This window comes from Phyllobates terribilis, unplaced genomic scaffold, assembly GCF_046119375.1.
Source record: "Phyllobates terribilis strain yellow unplaced genomic scaffold, ASM4611937v1 Scaffold_11__3_contigs__length_659146591, whole genome shotgun sequence".
Classification (NCBI taxonomy): Eukaryota; Metazoa; Chordata; class Amphibia; order Anura; family Dendrobatidae; genus Phyllobates; species Phyllobates terribilis.
Genome location: NW_027362771.1, coordinates 232,890,748 through 232,914,514, shown reverse-complemented (window position 1 = coordinate 232,914,514; position 23,767 = coordinate 232,890,748). Strand labels below are relative to the sequence as shown.

General features: G+C 42.3%; 1 protein-coding gene across 2 annotated transcripts in view; it reads right to left on the bottom strand.

Annotated features, from left to right (window-relative positions):
- Positions 1-5,728: 5,728 nt before the first annotated feature.
- TUBGCP6 (tubulin gamma complex component 6) overlaps positions 5,729-23,767 on the bottom strand; it is a 63,567-nt gene continuing 45,528 nt past the window's right edge. For both annotated transcript variants that reach the window (XM_073652105.1, XM_073652106.1), the window contains exons 22-26: positions 22,807-23,001; positions 22,564-22,696; positions 9,455-9,668; positions 6,534-6,733; positions 5,729-5,896 (exon numbers count right to left, since the gene is read on the bottom strand). In XM_073652105.1, the coding sequence (XP_073508206.1) occupies positions 5,805-5,896; positions 6,534-6,733; positions 9,455-9,668; positions 22,564-22,696; positions 22,807-23,001 (834 nt within the window). In that variant the 3' untranslated portion in view covers positions 5,729-5,804. The remainder of the gene's footprint in view (positions 5,897-6,533; positions 6,734-9,454; positions 9,669-22,563; positions 22,697-22,806; positions 23,002-23,767) is intronic.

Below are 23,767 nucleotides of genomic sequence, written 5' to 3'. Positions count from 1 at the left end.
ATGTCATCTCGTCTGCAAAAAACAAGCCGCCATACAACTCCATCAGCCGAAAAATAAAAAAGTTACAGCTCTCAGAATAAAGCGATAAAAAAAAAAATAATTTCTATAGAAGTTTGTGTAAAAGCGCCAAAACAAACTATATAAATGTGGTACCACTGTAAACATACTGACCTGAAGAATAAAGCTGCCTTATCAATTTTACCACACGTGGAGCGGCATAAAAAAAAAACAATTCCTGAATTGTTGGTTTTTGTTTATTCTCTCCTCCCAAACACTGGAATAGAAAGCGATCAAAAAATGTCACGTGCCCGAAAATGGTACCAATAAAAACGTCAACTTGTCCCGCAAAAATCAAGCCCTGACCCTTACATGACTGTCGGCAGAAATATGGAAAAATTATTGCAAAAACTAGTCTTTGGGGAAAAAAAAAGTCTTTTAGTGTGACAGCTGCCAAACATAAAAACCCGATATGAATCTGGCATCGCTGATATCGCACCGACCTGAAGAGTAAAGTCGTCTCATCACTTATACCGCACGAGGAACGGCGTAAAAAATAAACTAGATAAACTCTAGGCTTAGGTTTGTGGTTAGGGTTGTGTTGGGGTTGGGATTTTTTTCAAAATAGGAAAAAAAATTACGATATGGCGACTAGTGTTGAGCGCAAGTACTCGCTACTTGAGTTTGCATCCGGTGCTCGGGTATGCACAGAGTATCGCGGGTGTTCGAGTGACATGCTAGAGTCTCCGCCCCATATGCTTAGCGGCCAAAAAAACCTTGCAAGGATTGCCATGAACACGCGATCCCCGCATGTGTTTTTTTGGGTGTCTTAACAACCGTGAAACATGCGGGGCGGGGCCTCTAGCACCCGCGATACATGGTGCATACCAGAGTACCCTATGCAAACTCAAGTAGCGAGCACTTGCGCTCAAGACTAATGACAACTTATTCAATATGATGACCTAATGTTATCAAATTCTGTGTCATACCCTTTGATAAAATCCTTGAGGGGTCTAGTTTCAAAATAGGGACCACTTGTGGGGGAGTTTCCACTATTTAGGCGCATCAGGGGCTCACCAAACGTGACATGGCATCTGCTCTTGATTCCAGCCAATTTTGCATTCAAGAAGTCACACAGTGCTCCTTCCCTTCTGAGCCCTGCTGTGCGCCCAAACAATGTATTTTCCCCACATATGGGGTATTGGCGTACTCAGGAGAATTTGCACAACAGTTTTTGGGGTCCATTTTCTATTCTTACCCTTGTGAAAATAAAAAATTTGGGGCTAAAAGATCATTTTTGTGGAAAGTTAATTTTTTTTTATATTCACGGCTCAATGTTATAAACTTCTGTGAAGCACCTCGGGGTTCAGGGTGCTCCCCACACACCTAGATAAGTTCCCTGAGGGGTCTTGTTTCCAAAATGGTGTCACTTGTGGGGGGTTTCTACTGTTTAGGCACATGAGGGGCTCTCCAAACACAACATGGGCATTATTCAAGCAAATTTTACATTCAAAGTCAAATGGCGCTCCTTCCCTTCCAAACCCTGCTGTGTGCCTAAACAGTAATTTTCCCCCACATATGGGGTATCAGCCTGCTCAGAAGGAATTGCACAACAGATTTTGGGGTCAATTTTTTCCAGTTACCCTTGCGAAAATAAAAAAAAATTGGGTCTAAAGTAACTTATGAAAAAAGTGAAATGTTAATTTTTTTTCCACATTCCAAAAATTCCTGTGAAGGGTTAAAAAACTTCTTGAATGTGGTTTTGAGCACCTTGAGGGGTGCAGTTTTTAGAATGGTGTCACTTTTGGGTATTTTCTGTCATAAAAGACCCTCAAAATCACTTCAAATGTGATGTGGTCCCAAAAAGATGGTTTTGTAAATTTTGTTGAAAAAATGAGAAATCGCTGGTCAACTATTAACCCTTAACTTCCTAACAAAACAAAATTTTGGTTCCAAAATTGTGCTGATGTAAAGTAGACATGTGGGAAAGGTTATTTATTAACTATTTTATGTGACTTATCTCTCTGATTTAAGTGCATGGAAATTCCAAGTTTTAAAATTGCTAAATTTTATACATTTTTGCCAAATTTCCGATTTTCTTCACAAATAAATGCAAGTCATACCGAAGAGATTTTACCACTATCATGAAGTACAATATGTCACGAAAAAATCTCAGAATCAGGGGGATCCGTTGAAGCGTTTCAGAGTAATTACCTCATAAAGTGACAGTGGTCAGAATTGTAAAAATTGGCCAGGTCATTAACGTGCAAACCACCCTGGGGGGTAAAGGGGTTGTCCAGGTTTTTCCCAAAAGCCTGCAGTCACATTGCGTACAGCACACTGAGGATTCTCTAGTGCCAGTGGCGAGACCAAGTGGTCATGTGACTGCAACTATGTGATCTACATACTCCTGGCCACATTCTGACTAGACGTGTGCAGTCTCGCTCAATACAAGTGTATTGAGCAAAGCCACACATTTCTAGTCAGAATGTGGCAGGGAGTATGTAGATCGCATAGTTGCCGGCACTAGAGAATCCACAGTGTGCTGAAAGAGATGTGAGGCTTCACAAGTCTGCAGTCACAGTGACAGAGCGACTGCAGGCTTTCGTGAAAAACCTGGACAACCCCTTTAATGGCCTGGATCAATCCATCTAGAGAGGCCAAGGCACTAAGCTCCTGATAAGAGGTGCTAGACTGGGACCTAACATACCCCCCACTCCCACCTGCTGTTAAGGGCTGCCACCCTTCCTAATCAAAAATCAGCCCAAGTTTATGTGCATAAAAAAGGGTGAGGATTTTTTGTGGTTACATAAGACACCTGATTCGCCACCAATGATATGGTATGGCTGTGTTCACACTGCTGTTATTAACTCAATTGTTCCGCTCCATCACTGGAAGATAAGATAACTAACCTAACAGCACTGCTGGACCCCTGACATATTAGATACTAGTGGTACCTGTTGTACTTTACAGACCCTAGCAGTATCTGTAGGGTTTTCGTCATCAGACTTTGTATTTTACTGGACAAAATAGTGAAGAATACTGTGTTATTCTGTCCTACATTTTGTCAGGTCTGTGACAGCCTTAGTTTGATTTTGTGACTATTTCATTGTCCTGCACATTTCCACCCTAGCTTAAAGGGAACCTGACAGCTGATACATTTATGTTTGGGGGATCGAACAGCGTATATCAGGCACGGCTGTAAGATTTCAGTCTTGTACTTTTTACTCTGAAGCGCTCTGATGTTTCAGAGAAAAACATACTGTAAAAGCCGCTGGGGATAGCACAGGAGACTAGTTGGACAGGTGGGTCCCCTGCTGGCTTCTCTCCGTCCACTTCCCTTGAGTGACAGTTCTCTCGCTGTAAATGCATGCACAGACCTATCAGTCACTGGCCGCACACGGGGTGAAACAGCCAGCGACCTGCCTGTGCGACAAGTCTGCCGTGCGCTTTTTAATATATATAATTCTCTCAAACGCAGCAGCATTTCAGAGTCAAACAAGTCAAACATACCTGGCTGAGATAATACAGCCAATGCCTGATGCATGGTGCCAATCTGTGGAGAGCATGTATCTGCTGTACAGTCCCAGCTCTACTGTCCCTGTACAGTCCCACTGTCCGTTTGTTATACAGGCAGACATGCCTTACTGTTGACTTCACATTAATTGCAAACAGCTCTGCAATGCACAGATTACACTCGCACTTCTGCGTCCTATACACAGTTTTTTAGTGTACAGATTGCTAACACAGGTCTACTTAAATTCCTGTACATGGATTCCACGTTTTGCCAACAAAGGCTTAAATGAATGTAATTAACACAGCAGAGCTGAGATCGCTGCATATGGACAGCAGAATATTGCGCACAGCCCTGTGCACTTCCCTGGACACGGCTTGTGTTTGTGATGTGATAAATGCTGCAGCTCTGACTTCTCTCCCCTCCAGTCATGAGCATTGGTAACAGGAGACTGATGGAGCTGCAGGGACAGCAGCTGGTGTAGAGGATTTTACTCTGAACGTCCTCGCTCACCGGCCATTGAAACAAGGACAGCTACAATGTTCATTCAGGCCGCCCCTTCCTCCTGACTGCTGGAACCAAGGAGGTCTCGCTGCTGCTTTTGCTGCTCAGATGAGGGGAATTCAGTCCGCGTCTCCTCCTCTCCCCACATCAAAAGGGGCTTCAGCAGAATGAGAGACCCACAGCAGGGAGCAGCCCTTTGGCAAATGCCAGATGGCCAGTCCGGCTCTGGATTAGGACATGCCTTAGGTCTGTGTTTCCCAACTCCAGTCCTCAAGGCCCACGAAGAGGACATGTTTTCAGGATTTCCTTAGTATTGCACAGGTAATAATTCCATCACATGCGCAATAGTAAGGAAAGCCTGAAAACATGACATGTTGGTGGGCCTTGAGGACTGGAGTTGGGGAACCCTGCCTTAGCGGACATTACATAAATGTTTGACCTGGATCTTAGGGGTAACATCTCTCCTTGTGGAGAGTAATATGCCTGTGTAAAAAAACTTACAGGCACGGCACTGCTCCTCTGCTCAATTAAATATGCAAATTGCCTCATCAGAAGAGGACGAGGACTTGAAATCTGGCGCCACCTATTGGAAGTAGCAATCCCAAAAGTCAATATGGACCCTTTAATGAGCCTTGCCACAAGACTTAGGAGAAAAACAAAAACCAGACTATTTGCAGCCAGTGCAAAGCAAGAGATCGGATTTGGCTTTATGATAAACACGTGTCTGCAAATAAGATGAAAGCCAAAGCAGAATCTAAGGCTCTGTTCACATGTCCAGTAGTGATTAGTTAGAATGGATCCATTACCAATCCGTTGGCAAAAAAAAGTTGTGCAGACCCAACTTTTTAGTCCGTTTTTAAATAACTGATCTCTGCTGGATTTGTTATTTTACCATTGAAGCCTACGAAAAATGGATCCGTTAGCTCCATTTTTCTTTAATTTGTAACTGATCTGTTTTTCGCCTACTGGATCGTGACACCGCTCAGTTGTGGGCTAGTTATTACTGATGGGTTTCACTTTTTGTATTGAAGAACTGAAATAAATTAACTTTTTGATGATATTCTAATTTTGTGAGAAGCACCTGTAGATATAATATCCACAGGGGTTTCCCCACATCTCAGACAATAGCCATCAGACCTTATTCCTATTTTGTGAAGAAATTGAGGCGTTCTATACACCCGATGCAGTATAACTGACAGTCTCTGCGACTCGCAAATCTGCCTTGTTTTTGATACTCTCTGGTAAAACTTCATTGATACAGTTGTGTGGATTTCATGCATTTTCTGTGCGTTTCCACATGAGTTTTACCTGTGGATTTTCTGCATCCAATACAATTCTATGAAGACAATCTGGCTATAAGACTCGGCATACCTGCAAGAAAAATAGATGGGTTGGGGATTTAAAACACGCACCACAGGTAGGTTTACACTGTATTAAAATTAAAGCATGGTAGGTGTGAGATTTCTATAAATCCAATCCACATTGTTGGAACTGTAAGTCACAGCGTTTTTTTGCGCACAGTAATACACATCATGGGAACTTAACCTAACGGCGTTTCAGAAACACAGCGAGGATACTCTTGCGGTTACCCTTACTAATAATTACTCTTTTGTAGCTGAAATAAAAATTAAAAAAGTATTTCAACTTTAGAAAATTGTATCATAAAGTGTAACAACTGTTCTGACCTGATATGAAGAAATTCAGCAAAAACAGTTTTTATGACAATCTTAAATCTTTTTATTTTACATTTATATATTGCACATATTACAAGGAAGAGTCTGTGTATTACTCAGTTCTCCTTATAATAACTATTAAAATTAATCCGCAGTAAGAAGTCTTCCAGATGGGGTTGGTAGCCTCGATTTACAAGCTTGGTCACCACTGGAACACAAAAAGCAAATGTTATAATTGTACTATAGACAAAAAAAAAAAAATCGATATAGACAGAATATATCACAGGAACACACAAAAATGACAGGGCTCAATGCATTTGCAACAGTTTTCTGCGTGAATAACTCTCAATTAGTGACTTTGATTTTGCACCTTTAACTTCACACTCCATGATTTTTGCACAAATGTACTCCATTCCTTCCCCTGTAGTATTTTTTTTTGCACACCAGAATTTTTTGCGTCCATTTTTGCAGAACATGCAACTTTTCGCTCTAAAAAAGTACAATGAGCGCTAAAGACGAAAATAAAAATCATTTCTGTCTTTGCGCAAAATACATAAACTGAGTGCGCCATCTTGAATGATTTGGCACAAACACAGCAACAAATACCACAAGACAAAAAAAGTGAGAAAAAAATGCAAATAATGAATCGGGGCCACAATATCTTCTTTATATGGAAATGTGTTGTTGTTTTTTTTTGTGAAAACCAAAACAAGAGATGGATTAAAAAAAAAAGAGAAATAAAAGTCTTAGCTATAAGATTCTTCAAGGTAAATGCTATATGAACCAAGGAAGCTAAACTGCCTGGCAAAGCTAAAAGACAATAGGAAAGAACTACTAAGACTTACCTTCAAAGAGGAAATCAGAGTAATACTTGAAGGTGTCATAGGATTGCTGCATGAGTCCATAGTTGGGATGACTGGCCATCTGCTTGTCCTTGTCACACGTCCACGACTGAGAAATTAACTGTGTGCGGAACTTCAGAATAAGACTGAAGATGCTGTGGATGACGTTCATCAATGGGGCAGCTTTCTCTGTCAGCAATCCCCTGCAAGACGAGCAGATTACCAGAATAAGCCATCATTTCTAATTTGTTGCAGATTTTCAGTACGGCTTTAGCACAGAAAAAGCCGCCATAAAGTATAAAGATTCCAGAGAAGGCTGCATATGGTTATATTTCACCAGAAAGCACAATCAGTTTACACATGCTATTTTAGAACTGAAAGTGTAATTTTTTTCAAATTAATTTCTATGGGCATCACTCTCCATTAAATATTATGTCTTATGAAACAGCTTCATCAACTAAGCAGGTATATCTAGCACATCTGATAAAATCCCCCCCATTTATAGTTCAGCTATACTGTATGCTTATACGCATCTTACTGTTTGTTCATATGCACATCCCCCAAAATGGAGAATTATAAATGTAAAATTACAAGAGCATATTTATTTTCTATAAGTACAGTAATTTTCCAGTGGAAAAGCTTTCCAATATAAAGAACTTAAGATCAAGATGCCTTTTGATAATTCAAGAATATTATCAGTACTGTCCTAGAAGCGCCACTTCTGGCTTCTGCTTGACAGTGTGTAAATAAGACAGTCTGTCCTAAAGCCCCCGTCTCACATTGCGAGATCGCTGCTGTGTCACGGTTTTGGTGACTCACCAGCGACCTCACCAGCGATGTCGCTGTGTGTGACACTTTGCAGTGATCAGGCCCCTGCTGTGAGGTCGCTGATCGTTGCAAAGTGTCCTGGACCATTTTTTGGTCGTTGGCCTCCCGCTGGCCAGCACACATCGCTGTGTGTGACCAGCGGGACCAACGATCTGGCTGGTAACTATGGTAAACATCGGGTTACTAGGGGCACGCGCGCACTTAGTAACCCGCTGTTTACCATGGATACCACTCTGCTACGGTGCACGGAGGCTCCCGCGCACCGTAGCAGAGTGGTATCCATGGTAAACAGCGGGTTACTAGGGGCACACGCGCACTTAGTAACCCGATGTTTACCATAGTTACCAGCCTGCTCCTGCTTGCAGCAGGCTGGTAACGGGAGCAGGACATCGTGGAACGATTCTTTCCACGATATCGCTGCTCCCCTGATCGCTGGTGAGCCTGCCTGTTTGACAGCTCACCAGCGATGTATTAGCGATGCAGCAACGATCCCTGACAGGTCGTATCGTTGTCGGGATCGCTGCTGCATCGCTTAGTGTGACGGGGCCCTTAGTCAAGCAGAAGCCAGAAGTGGAGCTTCTAGGACAGTACAGATAAGATGAAGAGCAAATAAGTGAAGGTGGCTGGCTGTCTTAAGGCCCCGTCACACTTAGCGACGCTGCAGCGATCCGACAACGATTCGACCTGTCAGGGATCATTGCTGTGTCGCTATGTGGTCGCTGGTGAGCTGTCAAACAGGCAGGCTCACCAACGATCAGGGGAGCAGCGACATCGTGGAAAGAATCTTTCCACAATGTCCTGCTCCAGGTTACCAGCCTGCTGAAGCAAGAGCAGGCTGGTAACCATGGTAAACATCGGGTTACTAGGGGCACACGCGCACCTAGTAACCCGTTGTTTATCATGGTTACCACTCTGCTACAGTGAGCGGGAGGTTACCGTTCACTTTAGCAGGCTCGTAACCATGATAAACAATGGGTTACTAGGAGCGCGTGTGCCCCTAGTAGCCCGATGTTTATCATGGTTACCAGTCTGATCGCTGCTCCCGCTGGTCACACATAGCGATGTGTGCTGACCAGCGGGAAGGCAAAAACCAAAAAATGGTCCAGGACACTTTGCAGCGATCAGCGACCTCACAGCAGGGGCCTGATCACTGCAAAGTGTCACACATAGCGACATCGCTGGTGAGGTCGCTGTTGCGTCACCAAAACCGTGACACAGCAGCGATCTCGCTAGCGATCTCGCTATGTGAGACGGGGGCTTTATTTACAATAGCTGAACCAGTCCATTTCTCAGTCTATATAATGGCCGTGACAGAAAAAGAATGGCTTCACCAATGTAAATTGGCCAGTCCCCTTTACACACAACTGACACAAGAAACACTCTTCTTTAACCATTACAATCTAGAAGTGGATTAATTGATGGCTGGAGATTGGAGCACATTTACGAATACAAGTCATTAGTAGTTCTGTAGATTTACATTAAGAATACTGCTGAACAGTTTTTCCACCTTTAATAAATTTGAAAGGATATGGGGTCCATGGCTTGATAATTATGGTATGCCAAATTGAATTCTTGTATTTGAAAGATTGTTTGATGTGATGGAAAATGTTCATCCCAAATTTAACATATTATAGATCCTATACATTAATGATCCTAGAGTTTACCAGTCACATTTTATATGTATTAGTCTGTTGGATACAGAAAGCGTCTGAGGGGTTGAGATATAGGGGCAGAGGATGACTGAATACAATCACCAGAGACTATGGAGAAATTATTTAAACTCCGTTTATACAATGCTGGGTGGGTGTTGGGCTGGATTTTCATTAAATATCCTTTTATTAGTTACATGTAAATGTTGTACGTTCTCAGTAAAAATGATCGATTTAAAAAAAAAAAAAAATTCCAACTGGACAATCTCTGAATTTTTCTACGGATGTGATGCACATACGGTAAATCTCAAATCGGACTGATTATGAGAAGGCAGATATCACTGTAACCAAATTGTCATACAAGACACAGACAGCCGGTTTGGGATAATTTACAGTAATCTATATAGACTAAACATAACCCCTGCAGTTGATCACATTGGGTACTACCTAAAGAGTGCCTTATTGAGGTATTCTGTATGCGTCTTGCGAATATCCTCCAGGTTACTGACGGTGCGGAGTTTGTTTTTGAATTCACTCCAAGTGACGTGCAGGATCTGGTTAGCGATGTAACCCTGGATAATTTTCACAAAGTGCTGCATTTCATGGCGGTAAAGCTGAAGCTGCCGATACTGGGAAGAATTAGAAGCTTGATTCACTAGAGCTGTAGACGAAACAAAAATAACAGATTAGGAGTCTTCTTACCCATCCCTCACATTTCAAGTGTAATGATTGTTTTATTTTTATTTCCATAAATCAAATAGTACACATGAAAATATTGCAATCCGAGTCCTTAACATACAAATCTGTGGTTAAATTGCCTCTCTGATCTTTCAGTACATGCGTGTCAAGAAAATGAATGCGGTTTACTCCAACCCTTTGGCAGAATGTAAAAGACTGATGTTACTGAATTATTTTTAAAGAGGTAGTCAAGTCTTTTGGTCAATGGTCCCTGCTGTGTCGTTCCAAGGGGATATAAATTTTCTAGAATAGACCATAGCTTAGTCTATAGACGATATCACTCAATTGTCTGTAAACTCCTTCAAGATGATCAGTTTTATCCATGACAACTAAAGGCCCTGTTCTATATTTGTCGATTAGGAGTTTCATTATTTAAGATCAAAGTCGATAAACGATTTGAGTGAAGGGGCTCCTTGTGGGGCCCAAAAAGAGCTCTTGGTTCGGAGACCTAGGCGAGTAGAGGTAATCAGTGCGGATTGTGTGGTAGTGATTGAAGTGGCGGGCGGCTTTAGAGAAATGAGCCTTTAAGCGTAAGTTTCTATAAAAACACTGTACATCCATCTCAAGATTGAAAGTGCTAAATTTATACACTGGGCAGGAGGACAAACCTTTCTGCAGCAGAGAATGCAATACTGAGAGATTTAGAGGATTGACAACTAGAGATGATTTACCTGGGAACAAGTAATTTTCATAGTCTAAGTCCCCTCTTTTGTTGGCCTCCTGTTACTACATAAATCACACTACTTCATCATGTTTCGTGCAAAGTTTATTTCCTATTGAATTATGGGCCAGGATCTCTTAGGACCTGATGCTGCGCCAGCATCCTTCCCCACACATGACAGCTGATTTAATCAAATATCATGCGCCTTTAACAGCCGCAGGAGGAGTGGAGCTCCACCTGCAGCTAATAACCTGTTAAATTCCGCTGTCAATTTCTGATAGCAGCATTTAACGCGCGTCGGTGGGATGCACATTATTCCACGTTCCCATCTGCATGCCCATGACACGATTGTGGGGCACCAATGGGTTGTCATGACAGCTAGGGGTCTGCTGAAGACCCCAATGCCTGTCATAACGATACTCCTGTGAATGAGGGCTTGTGGAGTTTAAAGGAGATCGCGATTTCTGCTATATATAGAAATGCTGAAGCCCTGCTATGTGTAGCACACACAATCAATCAGACGCTGATGCACTGCTATGTATAGCACAAGCGATCAGCTTCAAGTCTCCTAAGGGGACTATCAAATAAAGTAAAAAAAAGTTTTCAAAAATATGAAAAAAAAAGTTAATCACCCCCTTTTGCCCCATTTAAAATAAAATAATAAAAAAAAATACATTTGGTATCGCTACGTTCAGACATGTACAATCAAAATATAAAATAAATTAATCCTATCAGCAAACGGCATAACGTGAAGAAAAGATTGAAACGCCAGAATTACATTTTTTGGTCCCCGCATCAAAGCAATAACAGGCGATCAAAACATCCCATCTATCCCAAAATGGTATCATTAAAAACGTCAGCTCGGCATGCAAAAAATAAGCCCTCACACAGCCCCAGATCCCGAAAAATGAAAATGGCGACAAAAACAAAACTTTTTTTACTTACAAATTTGAAAATTTATTTTTTATTTAAGTGGTGAAAAAAAAACTATACATATTTGGTATCTGTGTACTTGTACTGACCTGGGGAATCATATTCCCAGGTCAGTTTTACCATACAGGGAACATGGTAAATAAAAAAAATTAAAATAAAAAACTATTGTGGAATTGCACTTTTTTTTTTGCAATTTCACCACACTAGGAATTTTTTTCTCGTACACTATATGGTAATATCAGTGATGCCATTCAAAAGTCCAACTCGTACTGCAAAAAAACAAGCACTCGCACAGCTATACTGATGGAAAAATAAAAAGTTATGGCTCTGGGAAGAAGGGGAGCAAAAAATGAAAACTAAAAATGGCCTGGGGTTGAACAGGTTAATATACTTATTTTAAAAATCTGAACCTAAATGCACCTTCTGTTTTTAACTGCAGTGAAATTGATGGAGATGGAGAAATAATACACTGAGCTGCAATCTGCTCTGTGATTTCTCGTTCGAGTGCTATCTGTGGTTCTCACGGATAGCATTAGTACCCATAATATTCTATGGGGCTGTGCACATATTTGATTGTTTTTCTCAGACTGAGTGGTCCGTGGAAAAAATCAGAGATGTCCGACTTTGATTTGACCCACCACTGCAAGTCTATGGGTCTGTGGAAAAAAAATCAGAGCACACTTGGATGACATCACAGATTTTCATGGATTGACAGAATGGAGAAGGTAGAATGTTCTAGAACTAACACACAATAGCCCCACACGGATGGCCCACCCACCAGGGCTGACGTGCGTATGATTATATATGGTATTTCACTGAAAAAAATGTTATAGTGGTGTCCTCTCTTCCTAAAGAAAATCTTTCTATTGTAATCTCCATGGATATGCTAAAATATGAATAGAAGCTGAAATCAAGAGTCTTTGAGTTATGCCACATTCACACGTTCAGTATTTTACTTTTTATGAGCATTACAGGACAATAAATAATATACTTAGAATTATACAAGCAATAAAGCGGCCTTAAACTCACATTAAATTTCATAATCTCAGTCAACACAAAAGCTGAATAACCACCACTGATCTTCAGTTAATTTCCTTTATGTTTTAGACATTTATAATAACTATTTTTTTGTAAATTATGCCGTTGATTTCTAAAGTCTAGTATGCCTGCTCTTTGTCACGAGACAGTCAGCAGCTATGTATGGCCATATTACCGATGTACTGTAGATCATCTGAGCTCCTATTATGGCCTGCCACCTGGTAACAAAAAACCAGCAGGAAAGTCATTTTCGGTCAATTGCAAGATCAGCAATTGTGTGTACGTTAGTAACAGCACTATTTCTGCCCATTATATCAATTATATTCTGAATTTTTCAGTTTTCCCCTCTGCAGGCTCGATCTAACTTTTGAGTTATCTTTGAGTTAGAGGGTGATAACTTACTTCATAAACTAGCGACAGAGACCCCGATTTCAGTGGCATGTCACTTACTGGGCTTCCAGCTGTAGTTTTGATAAAACCAGTTTTATCTGCTGCAGATCTGCTAGTCTTCTCAAAGATGAGCTTGGTCTAACCCCGTCCGCATCATTGATTGACAGCTTTCTACCTCCATGCACGGAACACACAGACATGCGGGATTCATACTCTCGTCTCAGTGTAGCCCAATCTGTTTTTGTTTTCTTCTGCCTGTTATCACTCAGGCAGACAACTTTATCTTCCAAAAGGTAGAAGAGAGAACAAGGGGATCTGCTACCTTGGATCTAATCCTCAAACAGGGAGGAAATGGTTTGAGGAGGTAAGGGTGGCTGGGACCCTTGGAGTCAGCGATCATGCCATCATAGAATTTTGGATAACTAGAGGAGGAAGACCTGTGAAGAGTCAGACTTCAAGGTTGGACTTCAGAAAGGCAGATTTTAAGGGACTCCGAAAGAGGATAGGAGGGATCCAATGGATAGATGTCCTTAAGGATAGAAATGTTCAGGAAGGATGGGAAATTTTGAAAAATAAGATTCTCAAAGCACAAAGCACAATCGTTAACAATCCCTAAAAGAGGGAAGAACAGGATGGATGAACACAGAACTTAAACACGTGCTAAAAAAGAAGAAAGAAATGTTTATCGAATGGAAAGAGGGAGGCATATCTAAAGATGAATATAATGATGTCTGCAGAACCTGCAGGGCATGCATCAGATTAGCTAAAGCTGATAATGAATTAAGGCTTGCAAGAAAGGTCAAAAGCAATAAGAAAGAATTTTGGGGGTATGTCAAAAGTAAAAGAAAAGTCAAAGATGCTATAGGATTTTTACAGGATGAAAGTGGTAAAGTGGTAAAAAATAATGCTGAGAAGACCGAACTTTTAAATTCCTATTTTGCTTCTGTGTTCTCTAAGAAAATAAATGTAACATCAACTGATCTTCACTGTACTATTGAAAAAATAGAAGAATCCATACTATCTATAAACGGAGAGATAGTGAGGGAATACTTAGCTAACATAAATGAATTACATCCTAGGATACTGAAGGAGATAAAGGAAATTATTGAACCCACTCTCCATAATCTTTGAAAATTCTTGGAGAACAGGAGAAGTCCCAGAAGAGAAGAGCGAATGTTGTCCCCATCTTCAAAAAGGGGAAGAAGGTGGACTCAAAGAACTATAGGCCTGTGACCCTTACTTCTATACCAGGAAAGATCTTTGAACAAATTATTAAACAACATGTATGCAAGTACCTTTATAAGAATAAAGTGATTAACAAGAGCCAGCATGGGTTTGTAACTAATAAGTCATGTCAGACTAACCTAATTTCCTTCTATGACAGAATCACTGACTGGGTGGATCAGGGAAACGCAGTAGATATAGTATATCTTGACTTCAGCAAAGCATTTGACAAAGTATCTCATACCATTCGGCAAAGAATCTCATACCATTCTTATTGAAATTTTTATAAATGATTTAGATATAGGAATTGAGGGTAAACTGATTCAATTTGTTGATGACACAAAGCTAGGAGGGATATCTAATACTAGAAAAGAGAGAGAGAGGATTTAAAAAGATCTAAACAAATTGGAACTGTGGGCAGCAACTAACAGAATGTTTTTTTAACAAGGAGAAATGCAATGTCCTACATCTGGGCAAGAAAAATGAAAAAAGCATATACAGAATGGAAGGAACAGGGTTAAGCAACAGCACATGTGAAAAAGACTTGGGTATACTAATAGATAACAGGCTAAACATGAGTCAACAGTGTGATGCAGCAGCAAAAAAGGCAAACACAATTCTGGGTTGCATTAACAGAAGCATACATTCTAGATCATGTGAAGTAATTATCCCACTTTACTCCTCTTTGGTCAGACCTCATCTGGAATACTGTGTCCAGTTCAGGGCACCACATCTAAAAAAGACATGAAGAAACTGGAGCAAGTTCAGGGAAGAGCGACCAGAATGGTGACCGGTCTGCAAACCATGTCTTATGAGGAACGGTTAGAGGATTTGGGAATGTTTAGCTTGCAAAAGAGAAGACTGAAAGGAGACTTAATAGCTGTCTACAAATATCTCAAGGGCTGTTACACTGTAGAGGGATCAGCTTTATTCGCATTTGCACAAAGAAAGACTAGAAGCAATGGGATGAAACTGAATGGGAGAAGATACAGATTAGATATTAGAAAAAAACTTTTTGACAGTGAGGGTGATTAACGAGTGGAACAGGCTGCCACGAGAGGTGGTGAGTTCTCCTTCAATGGAAGTGTTCACACAGAGGCTGGACAGACAACTGTCTGAGATGGTTTAGTGAATCCTGCATTGAGCAGGGGGTTGGACACGATGACCCTGGAGGTCCCCTCCAACTCTAACATTCTATGATTCAGAGAATAAACCTGCTCTTCCTCCTTCTCTCCATAGACTTCAATAGGCAGCTGTAGTCTGATACTTCAGTCAGCCAGTAGCCTGTCTTGTTTTGATCAAGACAGATTTTATCTATCTGTTGCTCAGAGTAATGCTTTCAGCAAGCAGATGGAAGAAAGTCTTAGTTACTTACCGGTAAAGGGTTTTTTCGGAACCTATGACAGCACCACGAGAGAGAGGGGATACGCCCATCAAGGACAGGAAACCTACAGACTTAAAAGGGGCAGCACCTCTCTCCCACCTCAGTTTTGTTTACAGATCATGAGAAGACCGCCAAGGTTAGTACATCAATCCAATTCACAACAATGTGCTTATCCAAAAAATTTTCCTATATTTTATATTCTTTTTTTTTTACCTTACAAGCGTGAGATATGATAAACTTAAAGGAGTGCTCCCACCATGTGAAGGGAGGGAATATAAGGGTGCTGTCATGGGTTCCTAAAAATCCCATTACTGGTAAGTAACTAAGACTTTATTCGTTCACCCATGACAGCACCACGAGAGAATTACAGAAAGGAAAATTCTTGAGAGGGACCACAGCCTGGATCACCCTTCTCCCAAAAGTGATATCGGTAGAGACACCCATATCTAGCCTATAGTGCTTGTAAAACGTAGAGGGAGAGGACCAGGTAGCAGCCTTACATATCTCCTCTATGGAGACGCCAGTCTTCTCTGCCCAGGAGGTCACCATGGCCCGAGTAGAATGGGCTCTCAGACCTTCTGGTACTTCCTCACCAGTTGACAAATAGGCAAGAGCGATGGCATCCCTTATCCACCTGACAATATTGATTTTTGAGGCCCTATACCCCTTCCAAACCCCCTGGAAACATATGAAAAGGGACCTATCTTTTCTGCAACCTTCAGTGATTGCACGATATTTGATAACGCATCTCCTAAAATCCAATGTGTGTAATTTTTCTTCCTTCTAATTTTTAGGGTTGGTACAGAAGGAGGGTAAAACTATCTCTTGGGTTCTGTGAAAACGAGTTGCCATTTTAGGGAAATAGGCTGGGTCCAGTTTGAAATTTATTCTATCCTCTAATATTTGAGTGAAAGGGAGGCCGAGGATAGCGCTTGGATATCGCCTACTCTTCTGGCTGAGGTTAACGCGACAAGAAGGGATGTTTTAATGGAGATAATTTTCAGGGATGCTGACTAAGGGTTCAAAAGGCACGATGGTCAGTGCATTCAAGACCAAGTTTAAGTCCCAAGGCATCAGCTTAGATTGTACAACAGGCCTGGATCTAAACGATGCTTTAATAAATCGTGAGATCCAGTAGTTTACTGCCAGATCACAGGAAAACACGGCACCCAATGCTGAGACCTGAACCTTCAGTATACTAGTAGACAATCCCAATTCCAGGCCTTTTTGAAGAAATTCTAAAATCTTTCCTATAGGTGCCCCTTCTTCTACCTTAACACCTGAGAAGGACAGAATTTTTTTCCATGTTCTAGCATATATACGTGTGGTAACCGCCTTTCTACTACACAAAAGGGTTTCTTTTAGGTTGTATGAAAACCCTTTTCCCTTTAATAATGCTCTTTCAAATTCCACGCCGTCAAATGTAGTCCCAGAGCTGGAGGGTGGATGATTGGCCCCTGTGAGAGGAGGTCCGGGGTCTCCGGCAGGATCCACGGGTCTGTCAGCGACATTTCCCTCAGACAGGAAAACCAAGGCCTCTTGGGCCAGAAAGGTGCTATGAGCAATATTCGCGCTCTGTCTGCCCTGTCTTTCCTTATGACCGCTCGAAGCAGGGATATCAGGGGAAAGGCATACGCCAGGCTGAACTTCCATGGAATCAGGAGAGAGTCCACCATCAGGGGATCTTCTCTGGGATTCAAGGAGCAGAATTCTCTTACTTTTCGATTTTGTATGGTGGCAAATCAGTCCACCACTGGAAGACCCCACATCTGGGTTATCCGAAAAAAAAGAGATGTTGATTCAACACCCATTCTCCTTCCTTTAAAGTACTGCGGCTCAGGGAGTCTGCTTTGGTGTTTTAGCTTCCTTTTATATGTAGAGCAGTAAGGGAGAGTAGAGTAGATGAATTTCTGCCTTCCTCAACAGCTTGTCTGCCACTTTCATTAGTGTTTTTGACCGAGTACCCCCTTGGTGGTTTATATAAGCTACGGCTACACGGTTGTCCGAGAACACCTGACGCCCTGGCCCTGCAAGGATACAAGGAATTTGCTTACCGCTTTATCTATCGCCAATAGCTCTTTGGCATTAGAGGAGAATCTTTTCTCGTCTTCTGAACAAACACCCTGGACTAGCTCTTCTCCTAGATGGGCTCCCCAACCTGAGGGGCTTGCATAAGTGACTAACACCTGGGAGGGGCTAACCCCCCTGGACAAGTCTCTGTCATCCAACCACCACCTCAGGGATTGTGTCGAAAGGGGGATAATGTTAATTTACCTTCCAGCTGCCCCCCTAGGACTGACTCATTATATAACACATCACACTGTAGCGCTCTAGAGTGGAATTGAGCCCATAAGACTGCGGGGAAACAGGATGTTAAGGTACCCAATAGGGACATGGCACTCCTAAGTGACATAGAGGGGACATCTATGGCTTTTTTCACTTGATGCTGAATTATTCAAATTTTTTGTGCCGATAGGTAAGATTCTTGCTTTTCTGAATCTAGCACGCCTCCCAGAAATTGCTGGACCCTTGAGGGTACTAGCTTAGATTTTTGTAAATTTAACAACCAACCCAAGCTCTCCAAGGTAGGCATTACTTCCTTCAAGTGATGTTCACAATTATGAAAGGAATTTCCTACTACAAGGAAATCGTCCAGATAGGGGATGGTGAGAATATCTTTCTTTAACATGAGCCATAGCCACCACTTTAGTGAAAACCCTGGGTGCCACAGCTAGCCCAAAGGGGAGGGATGTGTACTGGAAGTGTTTAATTACACACCCCATATTCACTTCTACCCTTAAGTATTTTTGGTGATCCGTATGAATGGGTACGTGGTAGTACACATCTTTGAGATCCAAGACCGCCATGTAACAACCAGGAAAGAGAAATTTTATTGCGATTTTCAGTGTTTCCATTTTGAAAGTATAAACTTTTAGGTATTGATTTAGGGACTTCAGACTGACTATGGTCCTGAAGGAGCCATCTGGTTTGGGGACTAAGAAGAGAGGGGAATAAAACCCCTGACCTCTCTGTTTCTGGAACCTCCACAAGGACTGACTTTGCAATTAAGTCATGAATCTCCTGTTGCAGGGATAGCTGCTACTCTAGGGAGGAGCGAGAGGGGCTATTCATAAATCTTCCCCGGGGTAGAGAAGAAAACGCCAACCTCAGTCCCGACTTCACCAGACCGAGGATCCATTTTCTCACAGTGATGCATTCCCAAGCTGGGAAAAAGGAGGAAAGCCTTCCCCCCACCTGGGCTAAACATCTATACCCTGACTTTCGGGTTCCCTGAGATGAGGATCCAAATAACAGTCCTCTACTTCTTGGTCTGCACTCCTCGTATTTGTCCTGGTCCTTCGCTGTCCTCCTGTGGATAAACTTATTTTTCCGAAATGACCGCTTGTAGTTAGGTATGGACACTGATGGAAACCCTTTTTTAGAATCCCCTGCCTTCTCTAGTTTCTCATCCATAGTAGGACCGAACAGATATTCTCCTTCGCAAGGGATGGAACACAATTTGGACCTGGCCTGAATGTCCCCCGGCCAACACAACGACAAGGCCCGACGTGCAGCATTTGAGAGGGTGGCCGTTCTTGCTGCCAGTCTTACAGAGTCTGCTGATGCGTAGGCAATAAAAGCTGCAGCACCCTGAACGAGGGGAATCGAAGACAAGATTTGACTTCTTGATACTCCTTCCTTTAATGATTTGGTTGGAGCAGTTAAAATTGCAATTAAAGACCTGGAAGTGAAGGTAGCTGCCACCACAGGTTTTAAAGGTCCCTCTGAAGCCTCCCATGTGCCTTTTAGAAAGATATCCGCCCTTCTATCAAGCGGATCCTTTAATGCCCCCATGTCGTCGAAAGGTAGAGAGGATTTCCTGGAGGCTTTGGTTATGGCCACATCTAGCTTAGGGGCTTTGGACCAAGAGGAGCATGATGCCTCATCAAAAGGATACTTCCTCTTGAATGAAGGTGGAAGAGAGCCCTTTCTTTCTGGCTTCTTTCACTCTCTCTGAATTAACCCTTGTATTTTACTATTCAAGGGAAAACACCTTTTCTTTTTCTGGTATAGACCCCCAAACATCCTATCCTCAACAGATTTTTCTGTCTCTGAGTCCGCGATACCCATTGTGGTACGGACGGCTTTAACCAGAGCGTCAATTTTGTTCAGGGGAAAACCGTGTCGACCCGAGTTGCTATCTGAAGAGGATGCAGATAGGGAAGAATCATCCGAATTCTCGTTACCAATAGGAACTGAGGAGCTTTCAGACACTGGAGAAGGTTCCCTTCCCCGCTGTCCTATCGTTTTTTTTTTGGAGAGGGCCTTGCCTATTTCTTCCTTGATCAAGGATCTCAACCCTGAGGAGAAATAGGCTGTCTCTTCAGCCACTGTCTGATCATTACAGGATCAACAGAGTTTTTTAAAGGCAAGAGTCTTGCAGAGGGATTTTACATAAAGCACACTCCTTGTGCTTGGATTTGGTACCACACTTCTTTCCCTGGAAAATTTAACAAGGAGAAGGGACATTCACCAAGTGAACTTTCACGAAGATCACTTACCTTTTGCTCAGACATACGTTACCGGGTTTGCTGAAGGATCTTACTCAGCCAAAGGACTCTCCCTCGGGGCTGCAGAAATCTTCCTCCTGCTTGAGTCTTTCTGGCTGGACCTCATAGATCCACGCTTCTCTGCGAAACGGCAGCTCCCTCCACTGGTACGAGTGCAGCGCTGGACCACTTGCTCTGGGGGCTATTGCTGCTACTCCTGCTGCTCGCAATGCTCCATCATGAAGATACATGTGGTGAGCTGGGAAGCACCCCAGCAGTGGAGCCAGTCATTCTTACAGTTAGGTCCATATATATTTGGACAGAGACAACATTTTTCTAATTTTGGTTCTAGACATTACCACAATGAATTTTAAACAAAACAATTCAGATGCAGTTGAAGTTCAGACTTTCAGCTTTCATTTGAGGGTATCCACATTAAAATTGGATGTACCACCCTGTTTTTAAAAGAACCAAAAGTAATTGGACAATTGACTCCAAGGCTATTTCATGGACAGGTGTGGGCAATCCCTTCATTATGTCATTCTCAATTAAGCAGATAAAAGGCCTGGAGTTGATTTGAGGTATGGTGCATGCATTTGGAAGGTTTTGCTGTGAAGTAAACATGCGGTCAAAGGAGCTCTCCATGCAGGTGAAACAAGCCATCCTTAAGCTGCAAAAACAGAAAAAAACCATCCGAGAAATTGCTACAATATTAGGAGTGGCAAAATCTACAGTTTGGTACATCCTGAGAAAGAAAGAAAGCACTGGTGAACTCATCAATGCAAAAAGACCTGGGCGCCCACGGAAGACAACAATGGTGGATGATCGCAGAATAATCTCCATGGTGAAGAGAAACCCCTTCACAACAGCCAACCAAGTGAACAACACTCTCCAGGAGGTAGGCATATCAATATCCAAATCTACCATAAAGAGAAGACTGCATGAAAGTAAATACAGAGGGTTCACTGCACGGTGCAAGCCACTCATAAGCATCAAGAATAAAAAGGCTAGACTGGACTTTGCTAAAAAAAAAACATCTAAAAAAGCCAGCACAGTTCTGGAAGAACATTCTTTGGACAGATGAAACCAAGATCAGCCTCTACCAGAATGATCGAAAGAGAAAAGTATGGCGAAGGCGTGGTACAGCTCATAATCCAAAGCATACCACATCATCTGTAAAACACGGCGGAGGCAGTGTGATGGCTTGGGCATGCATGGCTGCCTGTGGCACTGGGTCACTAGTGTTTATTGATGATGTGACACAGGACAGAAGCAGCCGAATGAATTCTGATGTATTCAGAGCCATACTGTGTGCTTAGATCCAGCCAAACTGATTGGTCGTCGTTTCATACTACAGATGGACAATGACCCAAAACAAAGCCAAAGCAACCCAGGAGTTTATTAAAGCAAAGAAGTGGAATATTCTTGAATGGCCAAGTCAGTCACCTGATCTCAACCCAATTGAGCATGCATTTCACTTGTTAAAGACTAAACTTCAGACAGAAAGGTCCACAAACAAACAGCAACTGAAAACCACCGCAGTGAAGGCATGGCAGAGCATCAAAAAGGAGGAAACACAGCGTCTGGTGATGTCCATGAGTTCAAGACTTCAGGCAGTCATTGCCAACAAAGGGTTTTCAACCAAGTACTAGAAATGAACATTTTATTTACAATTATTTAATCTGTCCAATTACTTTTGGTCCCTTTAAAAACAGGGTGGCTCATGTTAAGGAGCTGAAACTCCTAAACCCTTCATCCAATTTTAATGTGGATACCCTCAAATGAAAGCTGAAAGTCTGAACTTAAACTGCATCTGAATTGTTTTGTTTAAAATTCATTGTGTTAATGTCTAGAACCAAAATTAGAAAAATGTTGTCTCTGTCCAAATATATATGGACCTAACTGTATACTGACCATTGCGCGGTACCTTCGGGTCACCTGACCCCCTCTACGTGGCTTCCGGATAGGTTCCCCAGGAGCGAGCACGCCCCCTCCGGGCATCACATGGGCTGGCCCATTCAGTCATCCGGCAGGGCCAGTTGCGTCATCCGGACACCACCATCGCAACATCCGACCATGCCTGCCGCGTCACCCGCCGGTGACGCCTGCACTTCCGGTTCTGGCGCCGGGGAGACTGCGGACCTGCAGGCATCCTCACCCGCCGTCCGGGCCACGCGGGAGTGGTCTATCCCCAGGCAGGGGAGGCAAGCTCACACTATCACCTCTCACGGAGCAGGCCCCATCGAGCCCACCGTGGCGCTCCCAGGGATCCTGCACCAGCCAAAACAGAGAATACATCTCAGCCTGAACAGGCCGGCCAAGCAGGTCTTCAATCTTCACGTAAGTCCTGACAGGTTTCCCCATCAAGGACAGGAAACCAAACTGAGGCGGGAGAGAGGCACCACCCCTTTTAAGTCTGTAGGTTTCCTGTCCTTGATGGGCGGATCCCCTCTCTCTCGTGGTGCTGTCATGAGTGAACAAATAAATATGTATCATAAGTGGAGAAAGAATATTTCTCGGATAAGAAAAGTCACAAAGTTCCAATATTTGCTCGTAAAATTATGGTGACTATAAATTATTTCAAAGAGGAATTTCCTTTGAGGGAACTATGTTTTAATGTAATAAGGTAGAATTTTACCAGTGCGTTTTAAGTGGAACCAAACATCCCTCAAAGTCCAAACCATGTGTTTCAGTTGCAGGAGAAAAGAGAAAATCTTATTGTACTTGTTTATACAGTTATCCGTGATGACGATGTTTAGCGGCCAATCAACCTACAGAAGATGGAAAACATCATTTAATCACTTTATACAAGTTGTAATAGATCATTTCTTTCCAAAGTGTAATTATTATCACACCAGATGCAGTACATCAATTATTTTACCTTATATCTTAATTCCAAGCAACTTAATGCATCAGGAGCAGTAGGCGCTAACACTTCCGGGGTGTACTTTAGTGCAAAAGAAAGATTGGATGCCAGATGAGAGTCACCATGTAGACTGTACTGCAGAGCTTTGTTCAATATGGAATTCAGAACCAAGGGAGTGAACAGCTCACGGAGGGTCTGACCTGACACAAGCTAGGAAACAAATGGGGCAAGGTCAACGGACACTACACACAAGAAGAAGAAGTCAGGTAACAATTCACACATGTTACATAGTAGTAAATGAGAAAATGGATGAAAAACTGTGTTTGTATTTCCGCGCTCAAATAGGGTCCAGTATCCGGTACTTTAAATCAAAAGTGATTTTAGCTTTTAAATAAAATGAATCTAATTTAAAGAACCGGATACTGGACCCTATTTGAGCGCGGAGGAGCACGGAAATACACACACGGTTTTTCATCCATTTTCTGGTAGACGTCGGACCCCTGAAGGGTTGGTGTCTTCTGCTGCTCTCCATTTACCATCATATGAGTTGTGCATTCTCACAATTCAGCAAGGTGAGCGTCTCTGTAATGTTTCTATATTGTTACACTGGGTAACGGCACTATTTGTGCCCCTTTCCTATTTTATTGTAGTGAATGGAAATTTGTACAATACTGTGAAATACACAGCATAGTCACACTGCAGGATCTTTAGGGTGTGTTAAAATTATGGCTTTCTAAACAATACGTTTAAAAAAAAAAAAAAACAGGATTTTTCTATGCAGAACCTTAAAGGGAATCTGTCAGCAGGTTTTTGCTACCTCATCTGACAGCAGCATAATGTAGGAGGAGAGACCCCGAATCCAACGATGTGTCAAAGCTACTGCAGCCAGTAAACTATCAGAGTTCTTAGATCTAGCATGAAGCAGAGCTGAGAAAGCTGCCCCTGCCCACACCAGGCTCTGTATGTACAATGTCCA